The sequence below is a fragment of the Lissotriton helveticus genome, chromosome 10 (assembly GCF_964261635.1).
Source record: "Lissotriton helveticus chromosome 10, aLisHel1.1, whole genome shotgun sequence".
In the NCBI taxonomy this organism is placed as follows: Eukaryota; Metazoa; Chordata; class Amphibia; order Caudata; family Salamandridae; genus Lissotriton; species Lissotriton helveticus.
In genome coordinates this window covers 916,427,572-916,442,628 of record NC_136071.1, presented here as the reverse complement: position 1 = coordinate 916,442,628, position 15,057 = coordinate 916,427,572, and the positions used below count along the sequence as shown (strand labels likewise).

Genomic DNA, 15,057 nt, shown 5'->3' with positions numbered 1-15,057 from the left:
ATTTCTGAGGGAGGTCATCCCCATCACCATTCTCACAAGAAGAAGGTGGTAAAGGAAGTGAGTCCTGGCACTAACGGTGCCTTCACAGAGGATTAGGTTACATTATAGTTTTTTACAAAGTACAAGATGGATTATTGATGCTTACCTTACGTTTGTGCGATAACCAGTTTGTTGGACAACCCCCTAATGGCATTGGGATTGTCGGAGCCAATGTTGAGTTTATAGAACTGTTGTGTCTTTCACAGATGAAGGGGTTCTCAAAGCCACAATTTATATCATTCCAGTATCCTGTAAGCAATCCAAACATTGTAAATACGCCATACATACATTTCTCAATTAACATTTGATTCTTAATAATGTTTATACGATTAAATGTTTCTATTTAATGTAATTGATTTGAAAACTAAAAAAGACCATTTAAGGATTTTTTAGGCGCCCTTTATTTTTGTAATTTGGAGTGTTTTATGTAGTAGTACCACCAGTTATGTATTGTCTATGGGGCTAAGTACACACTCCTTAAAGAAACCTTCAAATAAAAAAAACTCATTTCACATCCCCTCTCAAAAACATGAGATTGTGATCATTTTGTACAATAATTGAATTCTGTCATGTTTAAACAACCCTAGAATGTACATATAAATTGACAGAATGCACACCTCTGGTATTCAACAGTCCGTTCAGTATACTTAATGGCATTATTAGCGTGCAGACTTGCAAAGTGCTTTGCCCCAGTGGCACATATGAAAAATTCCGTAATCAGTGGAGCGCAATGGCGCTCCAACCACCAGTCGCACAACAAATCATAAAATATTCCACAAATTCCATCATGAATCAAATAATCCATTTAAATCCATTGTAATCCTTTTTAGCCAATATTTTATTCAAAACGTTATATTTGCTTTCCCCATTCACATAAAAGGCTGTACATATCTCCATATTTTCAAATGCCATACATATGCCTGAAGCCTTTCTCTGTAGCACGTGGGAAAACATAATTCATCCTAGGCTGCAGTGATATCTTAGAGCCAATGCATTTTGGGCTAGGACAGCCCTTCGTCAGGGGTAGCTACAAGTTCAAATCTAAAACCACTATTAATATTTTATGATATTCGACAACATGCATAAATTATAATGTCTTAACGCATTCTTTAAACTATTTGCTTGTTTAGAAGAAATAGACACTCCAGAGGGTCTCCCAATGCCTCAGCAGTGCACAGACCATGATTTGGCCCGACCCTTCTGATGGCCACGGGTTTGCAGGCCACTCATTTAACAGAAGTGCGGGCAGGCATCGCCACAGGTCCAACCCCATCTTCCGGGTGGTGGGCCTGACATTGGATAGTACCTGAGGACATCGACTGTCCCTGCCCCTCCCCAGGATCGACCATCAGTAGGTAAAACAAGGCTCCGCCCAAGACCACTGGAGAGCACAGCGGCAGGAGCAGGAATAGGCTACATCCGAGGGCACAGATGCTGCAGGGGTCTTCCGCTACAGATTTCACCTTCAACGCGTTCCCACGAGAGTGGTAGCCCCAGCAGGGGTGGCGGAGCCAAATGCAGTCTGCACCAGCAGAGGCTACTCCATTTTAGGTTGAGCTAGGCAGTGTAGCTTTCTCTTCAAGACCTGCTGTAATCGGTCTATGGGCATCAAGTCCATCCCCTTTCCTTGACATTGCTTTTCATTTGTCTATTTCAGTGTACTTCAAAAATCCCTGCTTTCTAGTGGTCAGTCCTGCCTCTTTGTCCCTCCTTTTTCTCTTCTGTTCCTCCCACAAAGTCGGGACTTAGTACTCTCTCATTCCGCCATGGCTCTTTATCTGTTCTTTGGGGGACTATTTTTTTCTTGGTATTCTGCTCTGTTGCTTTTTGCCTATGTTCAGCTTTCATGCCATTGCCTGTGTTCAGCTTTGGTGCCATGGGAATTTAGATTTAACTATAGAATTTCCCCCTCTCACCTCCTCTTAATGCTACAGTTGTGTCAGTGCTGCCTCCCACGCTGTGCCTCCTGCTCCATTGGTTGTATTTTTTAACCTTTCTGCAATTTTTCAAGTCAACCGGCAGTTGGGCTTTTTTTTGTACTATATGACTTTTTTGGGCATCTTTTTAAGGGGAATTGGGTTTGTTTTGTTTTCCTTAACTCAATTGAGTAATACGCGAAACACTATTTATATTCTTAAACAAAAAAACGTATATTTGGGCATTGTTTGTCCTCCTTTAAAATGATACAGCAGCCTTAGTGCTTGGTGTGAAGATAGTCATAAACAGAAGATGGTGCAGTCCTGCGCTACTTTCAGTTGCAGGTACAGGTAAAACAAGGAACCGCCCATCTTTTACCACAAGCAAGAAAATATTTTTGCTTGCGTGCTTTGAGCGTGGCACTGTTTACTTTCTAGTTATGGTTAATATTTAATAGGATGTGTCTGCAGTATCATGTATTCAGCCTGTTTTTCTGCCTTATTCAAACCCACTTCAACATGGCCGCCCTTGTCCATGTTCTTTCATTTCCTTTCCTTTCTAATTTCACTACTAGAGACACCTTTGCCTCTTCTATTTTACTGGATTCTGGCGCTCGCGATTCTGATGCCACGTTCACTGGCAAGTGCTGCCCCTCATTCTTCTTTGCATCTTTCAGTTTCATTTTGTTCCTTATTTCCGCCTGTGGTTGCGAAAATGCCACTGTTAAATATAGTCTTAAATCCAGAGTGGAACGGTGGTGTTTGAGACATAAGGCCTGCAATGCATGTTTCTGTTATTTCTCATTTCTTTGCTGAAGGAGACTAAATCAGTGCATTCTTTATAGAGTATTGAGACATATCAATCTGCATGGAACTAAACCTGTATCATACAGAATGTGTGTTTGATGTGTCTTTTAACCATGGTGTGTATTTCAGTTGTCAAGATACAGAACTCCCCTGTCAAAATTACTACATATTCCCATAAAAACAGAGCACATGACAAAAATCCAATTAAATTACTTTTTTTTTACAATCACAGTACCCACAGTTTAGCTTCCTTCACCTTCCTTGAAAGCGTATGTTTCGAAAACTTGCAGCATCCATCTTGATTTTGATCATTATCTCAACTCATTCACTGAGTTTTCACATTCATGCTTTAAAGGTTGATAATTGCGTCAGAACAAAATATACATATATCACATTCTCTTGAGTGGTCTGTTCATCAAGAGGATTGGAATTAATAACCTGTTAGACGTTGGCCTTGGCGTGCGCACAGCGATAGGTCAGAATGGAAGCTAGGGGTTAATTCAGAGCCCACACAGCTTTGCTGGTGCATCTCAATCCCTGACTGCAGTGTATTCGTTTATTCCAATAATGCAACCTACACACAGCTCTGCTAATGCATCTCTAACATTAGTGAACTGTGCAAACAGCTTTACCTTTGCATTTCAATCATAAGCTGCAGAGCCAACAGCTCTTTCATTGCTGGATCGCCCGGACAACTGTAACAGTGCACCTCATCCCGCGTCTTGAGCACACCACGCCCTTTCATTGCTGAACATGCAAACAGCTCTGCCGGTTCATCTCAATCTCAGTCTGCAGGGCGCCCTGATCTTCCATTACTGTACCTTAAAAACAGCCCCGCTAATGTATCTCAATCAAGGTCTACGATGCAACCTGCTCTTTCATTGCTGGAACATGCAAATGGCTCTCACAGGGCATGTCAATCCTCGTTTGCATGCCAGAGGTCCGACATGCAGGAGCTCTCTCAGGTCTCCTCAGTCAGAGCTCTGTGACCCTGCATGTCAAGGCTGTCTCTTACCATCTCCTTATAACTGCACCTGGACTTACGCAAAGCTCTGCCAATGCACATCAATTGGGCTGTGGCATAGCAAGGGTGCATGGGCCCTAATGCAACCATAAAACAAGGGTTTGCAATGCAAAATGTCTGGCATTACTGAAAGTTTGAGCTATTGGCATTGCTAATAATAATGCAACGGCAACAGCTCAAACATTCAGTAAGCCGAGTCCTATTGCATTGCAAATGCTTGTTTTGTGTGTGGTCGATAGACTGTGGTTTTATACTGAGGCTATGTGGGAAGCTTGAGTTGCGGATATTTCACAGAGGGACAAACACTCTATGTACTGGTGTTTGCCCCACACCGATTGCCTTTTGCGATTATTTTTTTTTTATGGTGGTGCCCCCCGTTCCCCTGTTGCCCTCCTCCCCTGCCGATGCACATTTTGCCACCTCTGGATGCAGTGCTGTTTAATTAGGTGCTGCAGTGCAGGTGCTGAAATGTCAATGGGCAAAACAAGCCCGGCACAAAGTCCGCATACCAGCAGGCTTTGCTGTAGTGGTTGAGTTTTGGAGGGGCAGCCTCAGATTGGTAACGCGGGCACTCAGGCAATGCCCGAGGGGCCGGTGTCTGAGTTCCTAATGTGGGCTGCTTTTTTGAGCAGTCTGGGGCCGATTTGGGCAGTGTCTCTATTTTCAGAATACAGCCAGCGGCCCAGTGGGTGGCTGAGTGGCCTTTCTGCAGGCAGATGGGCGCTCATTACCACACCCCCGCCACCAACACCACCGGTCCCCCACCCCCGGTTTAGCAACAGGCAGAGGTACCACTCCCTTTGCCTCGCTGGCCGGCCCATTAATGTATGCACATACTGAGCGGGGCAGGGGCCCTCAGTAGAAGTGGCCTCACTTGTTTTCAGGTGTGTTTCACTAGTGTAAACTAATGCGTGCATTTTTGTAAGCCCCCCCCCCTCCTTCTTTTTAATGTAATTACGCTGAAGCAGTGATTTGAGGAAAGGCATTATGCAAATGGAGGCCAATTTTGTTTTGTGTGCCCGGGCCGATTTTCAATCCCAATCCGACCCTGTGGAGGGGTACTCCAATCTGCATGATATAAAAGATAGTTCTGCTGTAAACAGCCTCGACTGATGCATTTATCTGATCTGATGTATAGTTCTGATCGCTAAAGCCTCAGATTGGGAAATGTATCTTGTCTGTGTGATGGTTTTACTGTCTCAAATCTCAACTTGCGACATCTATGCAATTTAAGGGATAACTTTGATGTTTAAATGCTGCTCCTGTAAATTTTTGTGGAGCCTGAGTCATAACTATACTGGCCTAGAAACTCCATAGTCATATCACTTTCATTACACTATAAACGTTTGCCCTTCCTAACCTGGGTCCAGCTAATAATAAACGAGTCAGAGGTTCAAGATTGTGCTAGGTGCACCTACGGCAGACCGGAAATTCAATTAGCCAAAAAACATGAAAAGCTGAATTCAGCTGCAGCATTCACTCTAGGTTATCACGTAAACAAATAACAGTGAAGCACAGAACCCCATAAAGGTGGCCTTAATTCGTGAAGATAGAGGTTCAAAAGTCCAAAATCCACCCCTGTAGAGTTAATCTTAAATTTGCGATAGATTTCAAATTTTTTTGGGATTCATAAAATCACAGCAGGAAAATGTGCATGACTAAATATTCATTCAAGTTCTTCTGTTGGTTGTGCCGTAATAAAATGTCCATGCTTTGCATTTAACCCTAAATTCACATTGGTGAGAAATGACGCACGAGGCAAATTCTTTACACCATTGAAAGTCCATTTTACCTTTGCAAAATCCCACAAATCCTGATCAAGCTTGTGAAATTTATGATACCATATTATTTAGTTTTTTGCACAGGGAAGTACTACTTGGGTGCATGCAAAAGTGTCTAAATGAGGCCTTTTTTGCCATTATTATTTCAAAGGCACTGCTACTCACATAATGTTTTCATTGTTCAACCTTTAAAAACACGTTAATGTGTTCATGTTACAATGTAGAATGCTACCACTGATTGCTTCAGGGAGGGAATGAAACCCAGTATGTAGTTTGGGTGATATAGAACTTCAACCTTTTTTTTTTTACTTAAAAACCTCAGTTGCCCTAACCCTGTAGATTGCAGTTACATGAACAAAACTAACCCAAATTGTTTAATATGCTCATTAAGAAATTGTCTTTAAATGAAATGAAATGCATGGTTCATCTAGGTTAGTAATTTTATATGGTTAGAACTTATGTGTTTTCATTTAAATAATTCTTTAAAAATGTGGTCTAGCAGACTTTATAGGAATCACAGAAGTAATATCTTAGGGAGCCATGTACAGTTGGGGGTTAATGAGTATCTGCTGATGTGAGTCATAATTCCGCACCTTTTCTATTTGGACATAAAAGAACTGTGAAGGATCATGCTGTAAGAGCATACAAAAACACTAGAGAAACGTCCTCCTTGACTGCCAGTTAGTTTAGTTTTTACCTCCTGTTAATAAATGCAAACACTATGGGGGGTGTGGCCTGACTGGCCAAGATGATAAATGCTCTTGTCTGACCTCCCGACTGCCGACCCAGATCTTTCGACATCCCCGGTGTTGGCGCAGACTGCATTTGGCTCCGCCGCCCCTACGTGGGCTACCAGTCCCCGCGTTGAGGGTGAAATCTGCAGCAGAGACCCCGTCTGCATCCGTGCACTTGGAAGCAGCCTATTCCTGCTCCTGCTGCTGTGCTCTCCAGTAGGCTCGGCGGATAATGACCCTGACTTGGAACTTAGTTCTACCTACTGACGGGTGACCCTGGGGGTGGGTGAGGGGGGTCAGGGGCAGTCGATGCCCTTAGGTATGATCCACTGTCTGGCCCACCACACGGAGGATGGCGTCTGACCTCTGGTGATGCCAGCTGGCACATTACTGGGAGCTGTGGACCGCAAACCCATGCTCATCAGAAGGGTCGGGCCAAATCATGGCCTGTGCACTGCTGGGGCATTGGAAGACCCTCTGGGGTTCCAGACAGACCTTTTCTTTGCAAGTGGCTCTGTTGCTGTGCCCCAGAGGGGGTCCTGTTGATGTCCTTGGTCATGTAGGCCCTGTGTCCGGTGCCAGGTGGGGTCTCTCTCCCCCTACCTTCTCATGGATATTGGCTACCCCTATTTTCTATGCTCGGTCATACTGTGTAGCAAGCGGGACAGGGTTTGCGCCACCCCAAAGACCACCACCACAGGAGATACGACTGTCCATCACTGATCGCTTCCCCTATCCCCCTTGTCCTTTAAGCAGGGGGTAGCTGAGTTGGTGAGCTACAATCTACCACCGGAGAGGTGATAGCAGCTGTTAACAACATGTGTAGTGACAAACTCTCCACCCCCTAGTCACAGACTGAGATGAACAAATGCGCTTTTCGTACATCAGTGCCCAGGTGGCACCTGATGCCCTGAACCAGCTTCTAATGCTCTCTAAACCCAGCCAATACTGACATTCTACAGGCCATCAAATCCTCATCCACAGCGTTTGAATCCAAAACTGGCAATGTAGGGGTGGAGGTATCCTTCCTGTGACAAGATCTGGCCAACAGAGTAACTGAGGGGTAGAGTTGAGCATGTGAACGTGAGGATACATTTAAAGATCTCAAAACAACTGTCTGAAGTCTCTTGAATACATTCAGAGCACTGGAGGCACATGTCAAGGATATGGTGGGCCGGGCTCGGAGACATAGCCTGAGTTTCATTGAGTAACTGCTTGGGTGCCCACATCTTTATTGTCAGCATGTTTGTGGTATAAAAAGAGCATCACCCTCCCCACAGAAACCCTCCACCTGGAGGTCCATCATGCTCTATGATTGCAAACTTTGAGAACTTCTGGGACAGAGACATGATAATCAGGATGGCAAGCAGTATGGGGAAGTTGCTGTTCCAGGTTGGCCATAATATGATCGCTCTGGACTATACCAACTCAGTAGAACAACGGCAGAGGAACTACGATAAGATGAAACAACATCTTAAGACCTGGGGATTCTGTTACATGCTTCTTTTTTCCGGCAATCAATCAATCAATCAATCAGGAGTTTATAAAGCACAACTACTCACCTGTGAGGGTCTCAAAGCGCTGAGGAGTGGGGGGGGGGCTGCCGGTTCTACTGGGGGTGGAGGATCATTTGTAGAGCCAGGTCTTGAGGTCCTTCTGGAATTGAGTCGGCGATGTGGATTGCCTGAGGTGAAGGGGCAGGGTGTTCCAGGTCCTGGCGGCGAGGTAGGAGAAGGAACTTCCTCCGGTTCTGGTCTTGTGGATCCTGGGGATCAAGGCTAGGGTGCAATGGCAGGAACAAAGTTGTCTGGAGGGTATGTAGAAGGTGAGGCAGTGGTTCAGGTATGCTGGTCTCTTGTTGTGGAGAGCATTGTAGGCATGTGTGAGGCTCAAAGTACTTCACAATTCTAAATCCTGTTTTTTTTAGACACCTGCAGAAGCCTGAACCAGGGCAACCAAACAGCTGCCCCTTAAGAGTAATCTGCCACCTCCGTAGGGCTCAAACGGCGCATGTGAGGAGAAGTCAATGGGGCCCCAGCCTAGGGGTCGCATGAGGTCAATGAAACGTAAATGCCGAAGATCCTGGCCACAGTCATCGTTGAACTCTGAAGATGACTAGCGCACTTGCACTCCCTCCTAGAACCACCAAGGCACATGCCACCTTCTCCATCCTGGGGTCCGTTGTAGACTGGGATGCCTCTGCTGCTGATTAATACACTAACACACCTATTTATAGTTCTAATGCCAGCACCACTATATGCTTCACTTATGGTCTAGCTTGGTCAGGTTTGAGACCCATCTATTGACTGATCCACTTTGTTTTTGGTTATTGGAGGGTGACAGATGCTTCTGGGGTGGAAGTGTAGGGTGGGATGATTATTTGTGTGGCACTGAAATGTTTTACTGTTTAAGTTCTCCATGTTGCAGGTTTTGTCTAAGTTATTTGCTGCATTGTCTACCCGCCACCCTTGCATATTCATTAAGAGCTAAATCCCTGTAATGGAAAGTTAATGCTCTTAACCCCTCCCATGCTCATGACGAGCTCAGCTCGTCATGAACCACGGTTCCCAAGTGCTCATGACGAGCTGAGCTCATCATGACCGTTAGAACGCTCACAGGCGGGGCTAATTCCCCTTCTGTGCGAACGTTCTACACAAACGGGTGTGGCTGTGACGAGCTCAGCTCGTCATGAGCACACGAGCACCATGGCTCATGACGAGCTCAGCTCATCATGAGCATGGGGGCGCTGTGCGCGCCCCCCTCCCCCAGCACATCAGGGGTATCAGCCCCGCAGTGAAGGGTTAATAATAAAATTAAGTGGAGTGCAGTGTTCGAATACCTTAAGCGCCATTCCACACTAGTGGTACTTATACAGGAAGTTAACAATTGTCTCTTACTACTATGGGGGCTACATCAACTGCCATTCCCCTACCCAAGCTGATCCCCTTGCAGGTCTCAAAATACCATTGCTATGCCTTGATTTGTTTCATTGAGGGCGATATGGGGGCGTTTATTGGATGATTGCTACGATCAATGTCCCCCATGCTCGTGTTTACGGACTACAGGCACTCTCAACCCTACTTCGGCAATCCTCTGCTGGCTCTACATTATTTGGGGCTTATTTTAACACTGGCTATGGATCATTGCCTAGACTCCAGTAACCCCCTGGCAGGTAGGTCATTCGACTTAGCGGCATGGGTTTCTTCCATGGCTTTAACAGATGCCTGGAGCCTACTTTTCCCACACACCAGAGAATGCACATTCAACTCTCACGCCCATAAATCCTCAGCCTGCATTATTTTCTGCCCTCCACAGACGCGACAGGGCTGATAAACTCTTGAATCCTGCCCGTACATCAACTGATCATGCCCCGATTACTCTTACCCTCAGATCTTTCAAAAGGCAGCAGCTAGGACAATGGCAACTGAGTGGCTGATGGTTCTCAGACATCGCCTACGATGAATTTCTTCAGTAACAAACCTCTGATTATTTTACTACGAATATGTGGAAACAATTCATAGCAGGCAATTTTGTAAAGGAATTAAATCCTATTTTATATAATGACCATGTACATACTTCAAACATACATCCCTACTGGCATTCAATCGTTTGAAAACGATGACAATGGAATCTAATGTATGTAGGGCAACTTAAGCATATGGAGAAGCAATTAATCTGCATGAACTACAGTAGAATAAAGTACCAGAGCCCTAGTGCACTGATGTTGACCACTTTGTAAAACTAAATCACACAAATGATGGCATAGTAAGACAAGTCATCTAATATAATTTATTTATTGGTAATGTTGTAAACTACTCACATTGAAAGAATATATGTTGATTGAGAAATGTGAAACAGCATAGCATGGCTCAAGCGGTGACACATTGGATTACATTTTCCAATTTCTGATATCTCAGAATTTATATAGATTTGACACAATGAATAACCTTGGAGTTCTTTTGATGGCATACCATTAATCCATTGTTAACTAGTATATGTTGTACATTGTAATACAATTGTCTAAGTTTGGACATTTGTAATTAGAGATGTGTGACAAATTGGTATGTTATGAACTATGAACAAGGAAATGTTGCCTTGTTGACTGTGAATTATTACAAGATGTATATAGCATGTATTTAGGTTGACACACATCTTGTAAAAAGTAATTTGTAATGTCATTGTATCAGTCTATACCACTAGTACTACTAGTCAGATGGCAAGTGAGACTATTGCCCTGCTAGACTATGATGTACCTTGAGCTGTACTCAGGTCTACAAACGATTGACACACTTGATGTCAGTAGAATTGCTGTTTGTAAACATACTGATGTACGACTAAACAAATGTGGTAAACCTACTCTGATACGCTTCATTTGAGCATTTAAACTTCAGGCCACATTTTTAGATTCTCATGCCTCTTCCACTGTCTATGCTAACTGAATAAGATGCACAATGCATCCCACACTGTGTTACATGAAAGAAACAGAAGCAGACTTCCTGTTGTACTTTTCAAAAGACATTTTATTAGGTCTTGCCTAGCGTTGCAGCGCATGCGCTGAACGCTTTGCGAGGCATGCAGTATAAAGTAAAGCGTGGAAGCTTCGTGGAACCTCTGCCCACTCTCCACCCTTTTTTTCCATTGGCTTTTGTCTTAAAATCCTGCCTTCCGATTGGTTTGAGGCTTGTTAGCCCCTCCTCATGAAGGCCATTTGTATCCTTCCATGGTTACTGGCTCCTTTACTGCCAACACTATTTTTCTTCCTCTGCCTCCCCTCTCCCTTCCCACAGTCCGTGACTTCTTGGACCACCCCAGCCCCCCCACTCCTGCTTGTACCTTCTTTCCCACCTGCACTTCTGTTTCTAATGCAATAGGTCTCGCGTAAATGTGAGTCCCATTGCATTTCCAATGCTTTCTCTGTGCTGGGGTCCAGGCAGGGAGTATTTGTCCGAGCAGAGGGCCCCTTAGAACTGCTGGAGAGAGAGGGAGAGGTTGTAATAAAAATTCAAGACAGCTCCTGATGGGGCAGTGAGTGCTGCTGATTGGCCATTACGTAGAAAATCTGAGCGGGGGTAAATCTCTGCTTTGAGAAAGAAGTATCACAGCAGTAACATCTTTGAGGCACGTTAAAATATGCCCTGCAGAAACCATCCCCCAGAGCGTCCCCTCATCACCACTTTCCTTGGTGCAGTCCTTCCCGAGGCTGGAAGAGAGAGGGAGCGCTTCTGCTTCCTGTGCATTTTGTTTTGCAAATACAAGACACCCCGTAAGATCTAGAGGTAAGTCTGAGAACTTCAAAGTATGCCAGCTTTTTGTGGACAAGAGATGTATCAGAGCCACTGCAGAAGCTTATTACCACCTCACTCAATCATCTCAGTCTGCTGGGGTAGCGCCTTGACTCTTTAGCAATGCCGCTGCGCTACTTGTAAAGGGACAGTACCAGACATATTACTGCAGAATATCCACAACTACTATGAAAATGCACACCTCCTTACAAGGCACACACCACAGAGTCCTTGCAGAAGAGGGGTTTCCCCATGAAATAGATGTGTACACACAGCGCAGCCAAAATATTCACCCTGCATAACCTGTGCACAGCACACCTCCAAGAAGGAGGGGCTGTGCAGACTTTCATATATATGGAAAATGTATCTTCTAACGTTGATTTGGGTGAATGTCCAGTCTGTTCTTCTCGGGTAAACACAGTCTGAACATTATTACATATAAAAAAGAGGGGCTGCTGGGTGCCTGGTGCATGCATTCGGTTGCCTCTTATCAAGGCTTGTTGGAATTTTGAAATTTAAGGAGCGTTTTGATAAAACCGCAAACATTAGGAGTTCCTCGTCTTGATAATTATGTCAGGCCTTCTATCAAAGCCACCGGATAGCCTCTTCCAGAGCATATAAAGGGTTATCCCTTGTAGGCTGCAGACAAGTAATGCCTTTTATTTATTTATTTATTTTACTTTGTTGAATTTATATGCTCTTGCACATTATCTCGAGTAGCTGACGTCTCTATTCCGATATATTAGTTCTTACTGGCCCTGATTCTCACGCTTCGCCTTTCTCTCATTAGCGCTTTTTCTTTTCTGTTTTATTTCTATCCTTCACTCTCCCAGTGTGCAGCAGAGTTTGTCATGGCGTGATTCTGCAGCTAGGATAGCTCTGCGTGAACCCGATTCATGTGCTTAAACAATGCATAAACAAAAAAACTTGAAATTCTGGGGCAATCGCTTTTGCACTGGGAGGAGCCATTAATTGTGCAATAATAACTTTTATGGCTCTCATCTCCATACAATGTCACTGGTTTTGCAGGCAATGGCACCTGGGCTATAATTAACAACAAGATGAGAGTACTGCAATGTGCGCACCGGGTAAATCTGAGGTCAGGTGTTTTATTTATGACCACGTTTAAAGTTTTGATAGGATTTTATGGATGGTAAAATCAGAAACAAATCAATATATGAATGAATGTATGAATCAATAACGTTGGTGCAAGAAGCTTTGCAATTTATTTAAATGAAGGACTAATGTGCTGCGTACATATAAGGTCCCAAAGACGAGACCGATTTCATTGCAAATGCTTGTCAATCTTTTGCTGTGGTGAGTGTCATCCACCTATTTGTTATACAAAAGAAATCTCCACTTTTGTAAACTATTTTTAATTTGTTTTGTGTTCTGGATAACCCAGGTGATAGCACCAGACCTATTGCCGAAATAATTATTTTGCATTTTCTGAGGCAAGTTATGAAAAGGTAGTCCTACCTATAGTAAAAACAGATCCTACCTCTAAGCCAGGCATTTGGTGCATCATGTACAGGAAATTACACAGCCAATTTGGATGCCATATAGTAAAAGATGTGCTGATTTATTCCTGTTTTTTATTGGCTTGCATCTAGCACTGTGGAGTCTTCCAACACACACTACTTATATCTATATGGTTTGCTGTGTTAAAGAAGGTGCTGAACTCACAATGCATTTTTGGTTCTGATGCTGACTCATGATAGGTTACCTGAGGGCTGAAACATCAACAGAATTGGTATGGACTGAATTTATAAAATGTGCCTATCTACCTTATCAGACATTTTCTCTTAGGTAGCTATTTACACTATGTTAAGGCTGGGTTACATGTTTTTCATTTTAATGTAAGCCAGCTTATGTTGTTCAGCATTGCACACTGAGTCTCTCACTGCACCTCAGTACTTATTTTTCCCACATGCCTACCAGGATAAAACTGTAAATAATTATGGAAGAATGCTACAAATGATTCCTGTGTAAAATTTGAACTTAATCCACACTCTTTGAATATATTCTAGTAAATATGTATTGTAAAAATGTTTATTATCTTGGCTTCGGAGAGATTCACTGGTAGGCCATTGCTCATATTATACTGATTGAGGCAATAAAGGCTAGTGTTAAAGACCAAGTTGTGTTTTAGAAATCATTATAATATTGCCTGTGTAGACAATATTACTTATTTTTTATTGTGTCAGCTTTAACAGGAAGCCCTGCCAGGAATACGGATAGTTTGGAAGGTCGGCTATATACAATGAAAACAGTAAGGGAGCTAGTGTGCATCCTTATTTAGGACAATTTTCAGTGGAAATTCTTGCAGTTAAACTGGGATCTTTAGGTAGTTTAACTTAAATCAAACATGTCACTATGTAATTCCGCCAAAAAATGAAGAAAGGTGTTGTCCATGCCCCAGGCTTTTAATTTTTGATAGAGCCTGATTCTGTTGATTTTGTCGAATGTTTTTGAGTAATCTATGAAACAAAAATATTGTTTTTCTTACTTTCTAGAGTTTTCTTGATGAGTAGATAGGGCGTCATTAGGTTATCCAGCAAGCATGCCTAAAACCTCTTTGATTGAATTTTATTAGATTTTTACTATCAACTCATTCATCGACTTTTTGTTGTTAAAATTGTGCAAATATTTTGCCATCTGCATTCAGGAGAGCTATGAATCAACAGTTATTTTATTCACTCCTGGAACCCTCCTTCTGAAGCACCGAAGTATTGATCCCTTCCAAGGAATGGTGATTTGCCTTGTGACACTTGTGCTGGTAATTTACTCAAAGTAAAGAATTGTGTTTGAAAACTTCAATTGGAATTCCATTCAGAGCAGTAGCTCAAACTGATTGACACTGTTTAATTATTAGACTGATTTCCATTGGAGAGACAGAATAGTTTAGAGAAAAAGCGGTTTCAGTCTAGAATTGGGGGATCGATTTAGTTAAGTAAAGATCACAAATGAATAACATACACTTTTCGTAGCAGATATTGTAATCTCATGATAACGGAGAACCATGATCAACTAGCAACCAGAATTTCCTTCAAACATTTGTTTTATTTGGTTGCTGCCTTATTGACCAAGGGCCAGATGTATCAACATTGCATTTTACGAGTCCATATAGGGAATTTTACCGATTCGTTATCATGGACTCGCAAAATGCAATGTATGTAGGTTTTACAAATAAATTGCGATTCCCACCCAGTCGCAAATAAGGAATGGCTTCCCATTCATTCCTACGGGCCTCGAGGCCCATAGGAATGAATGAGAATTGCATGTGCAATTTGTGAGTACCCAATAGGTACTCACAAATTACGCATGGAATTTCAAGGGTGCCAAATGGACACCTTGTAGCACGCCTGAAATATGCATGTGTGCACATGTGGCGCACATGTATGTACGCCACATGGCAGCTAGAAAAATGCAAAAAAGTGCATTTTTCTTTGAATTTGCATATTACCACCAACT

General features: G+C 43.1%; 1 protein-coding gene across 1 annotated transcript in view; it reads right to left on the bottom strand.

Moving 5' to 3' along the window:
* LOC144784640 (macrophage mannose receptor 1-like) overlaps window positions 1-15,057 on the bottom strand; it is a 765,034-nt gene that overhangs the window by 203,566 nt on the left and 546,411 nt on the right. Inside the window, exon 20 of the mRNA XM_078663569.1 lies at window positions 146-288. Coding sequence (XP_078519695.1) covers window positions 146-288 — 143 coding nt within the window. The remainder of the gene's footprint in view (window positions 1-145; window positions 289-15,057) is intronic.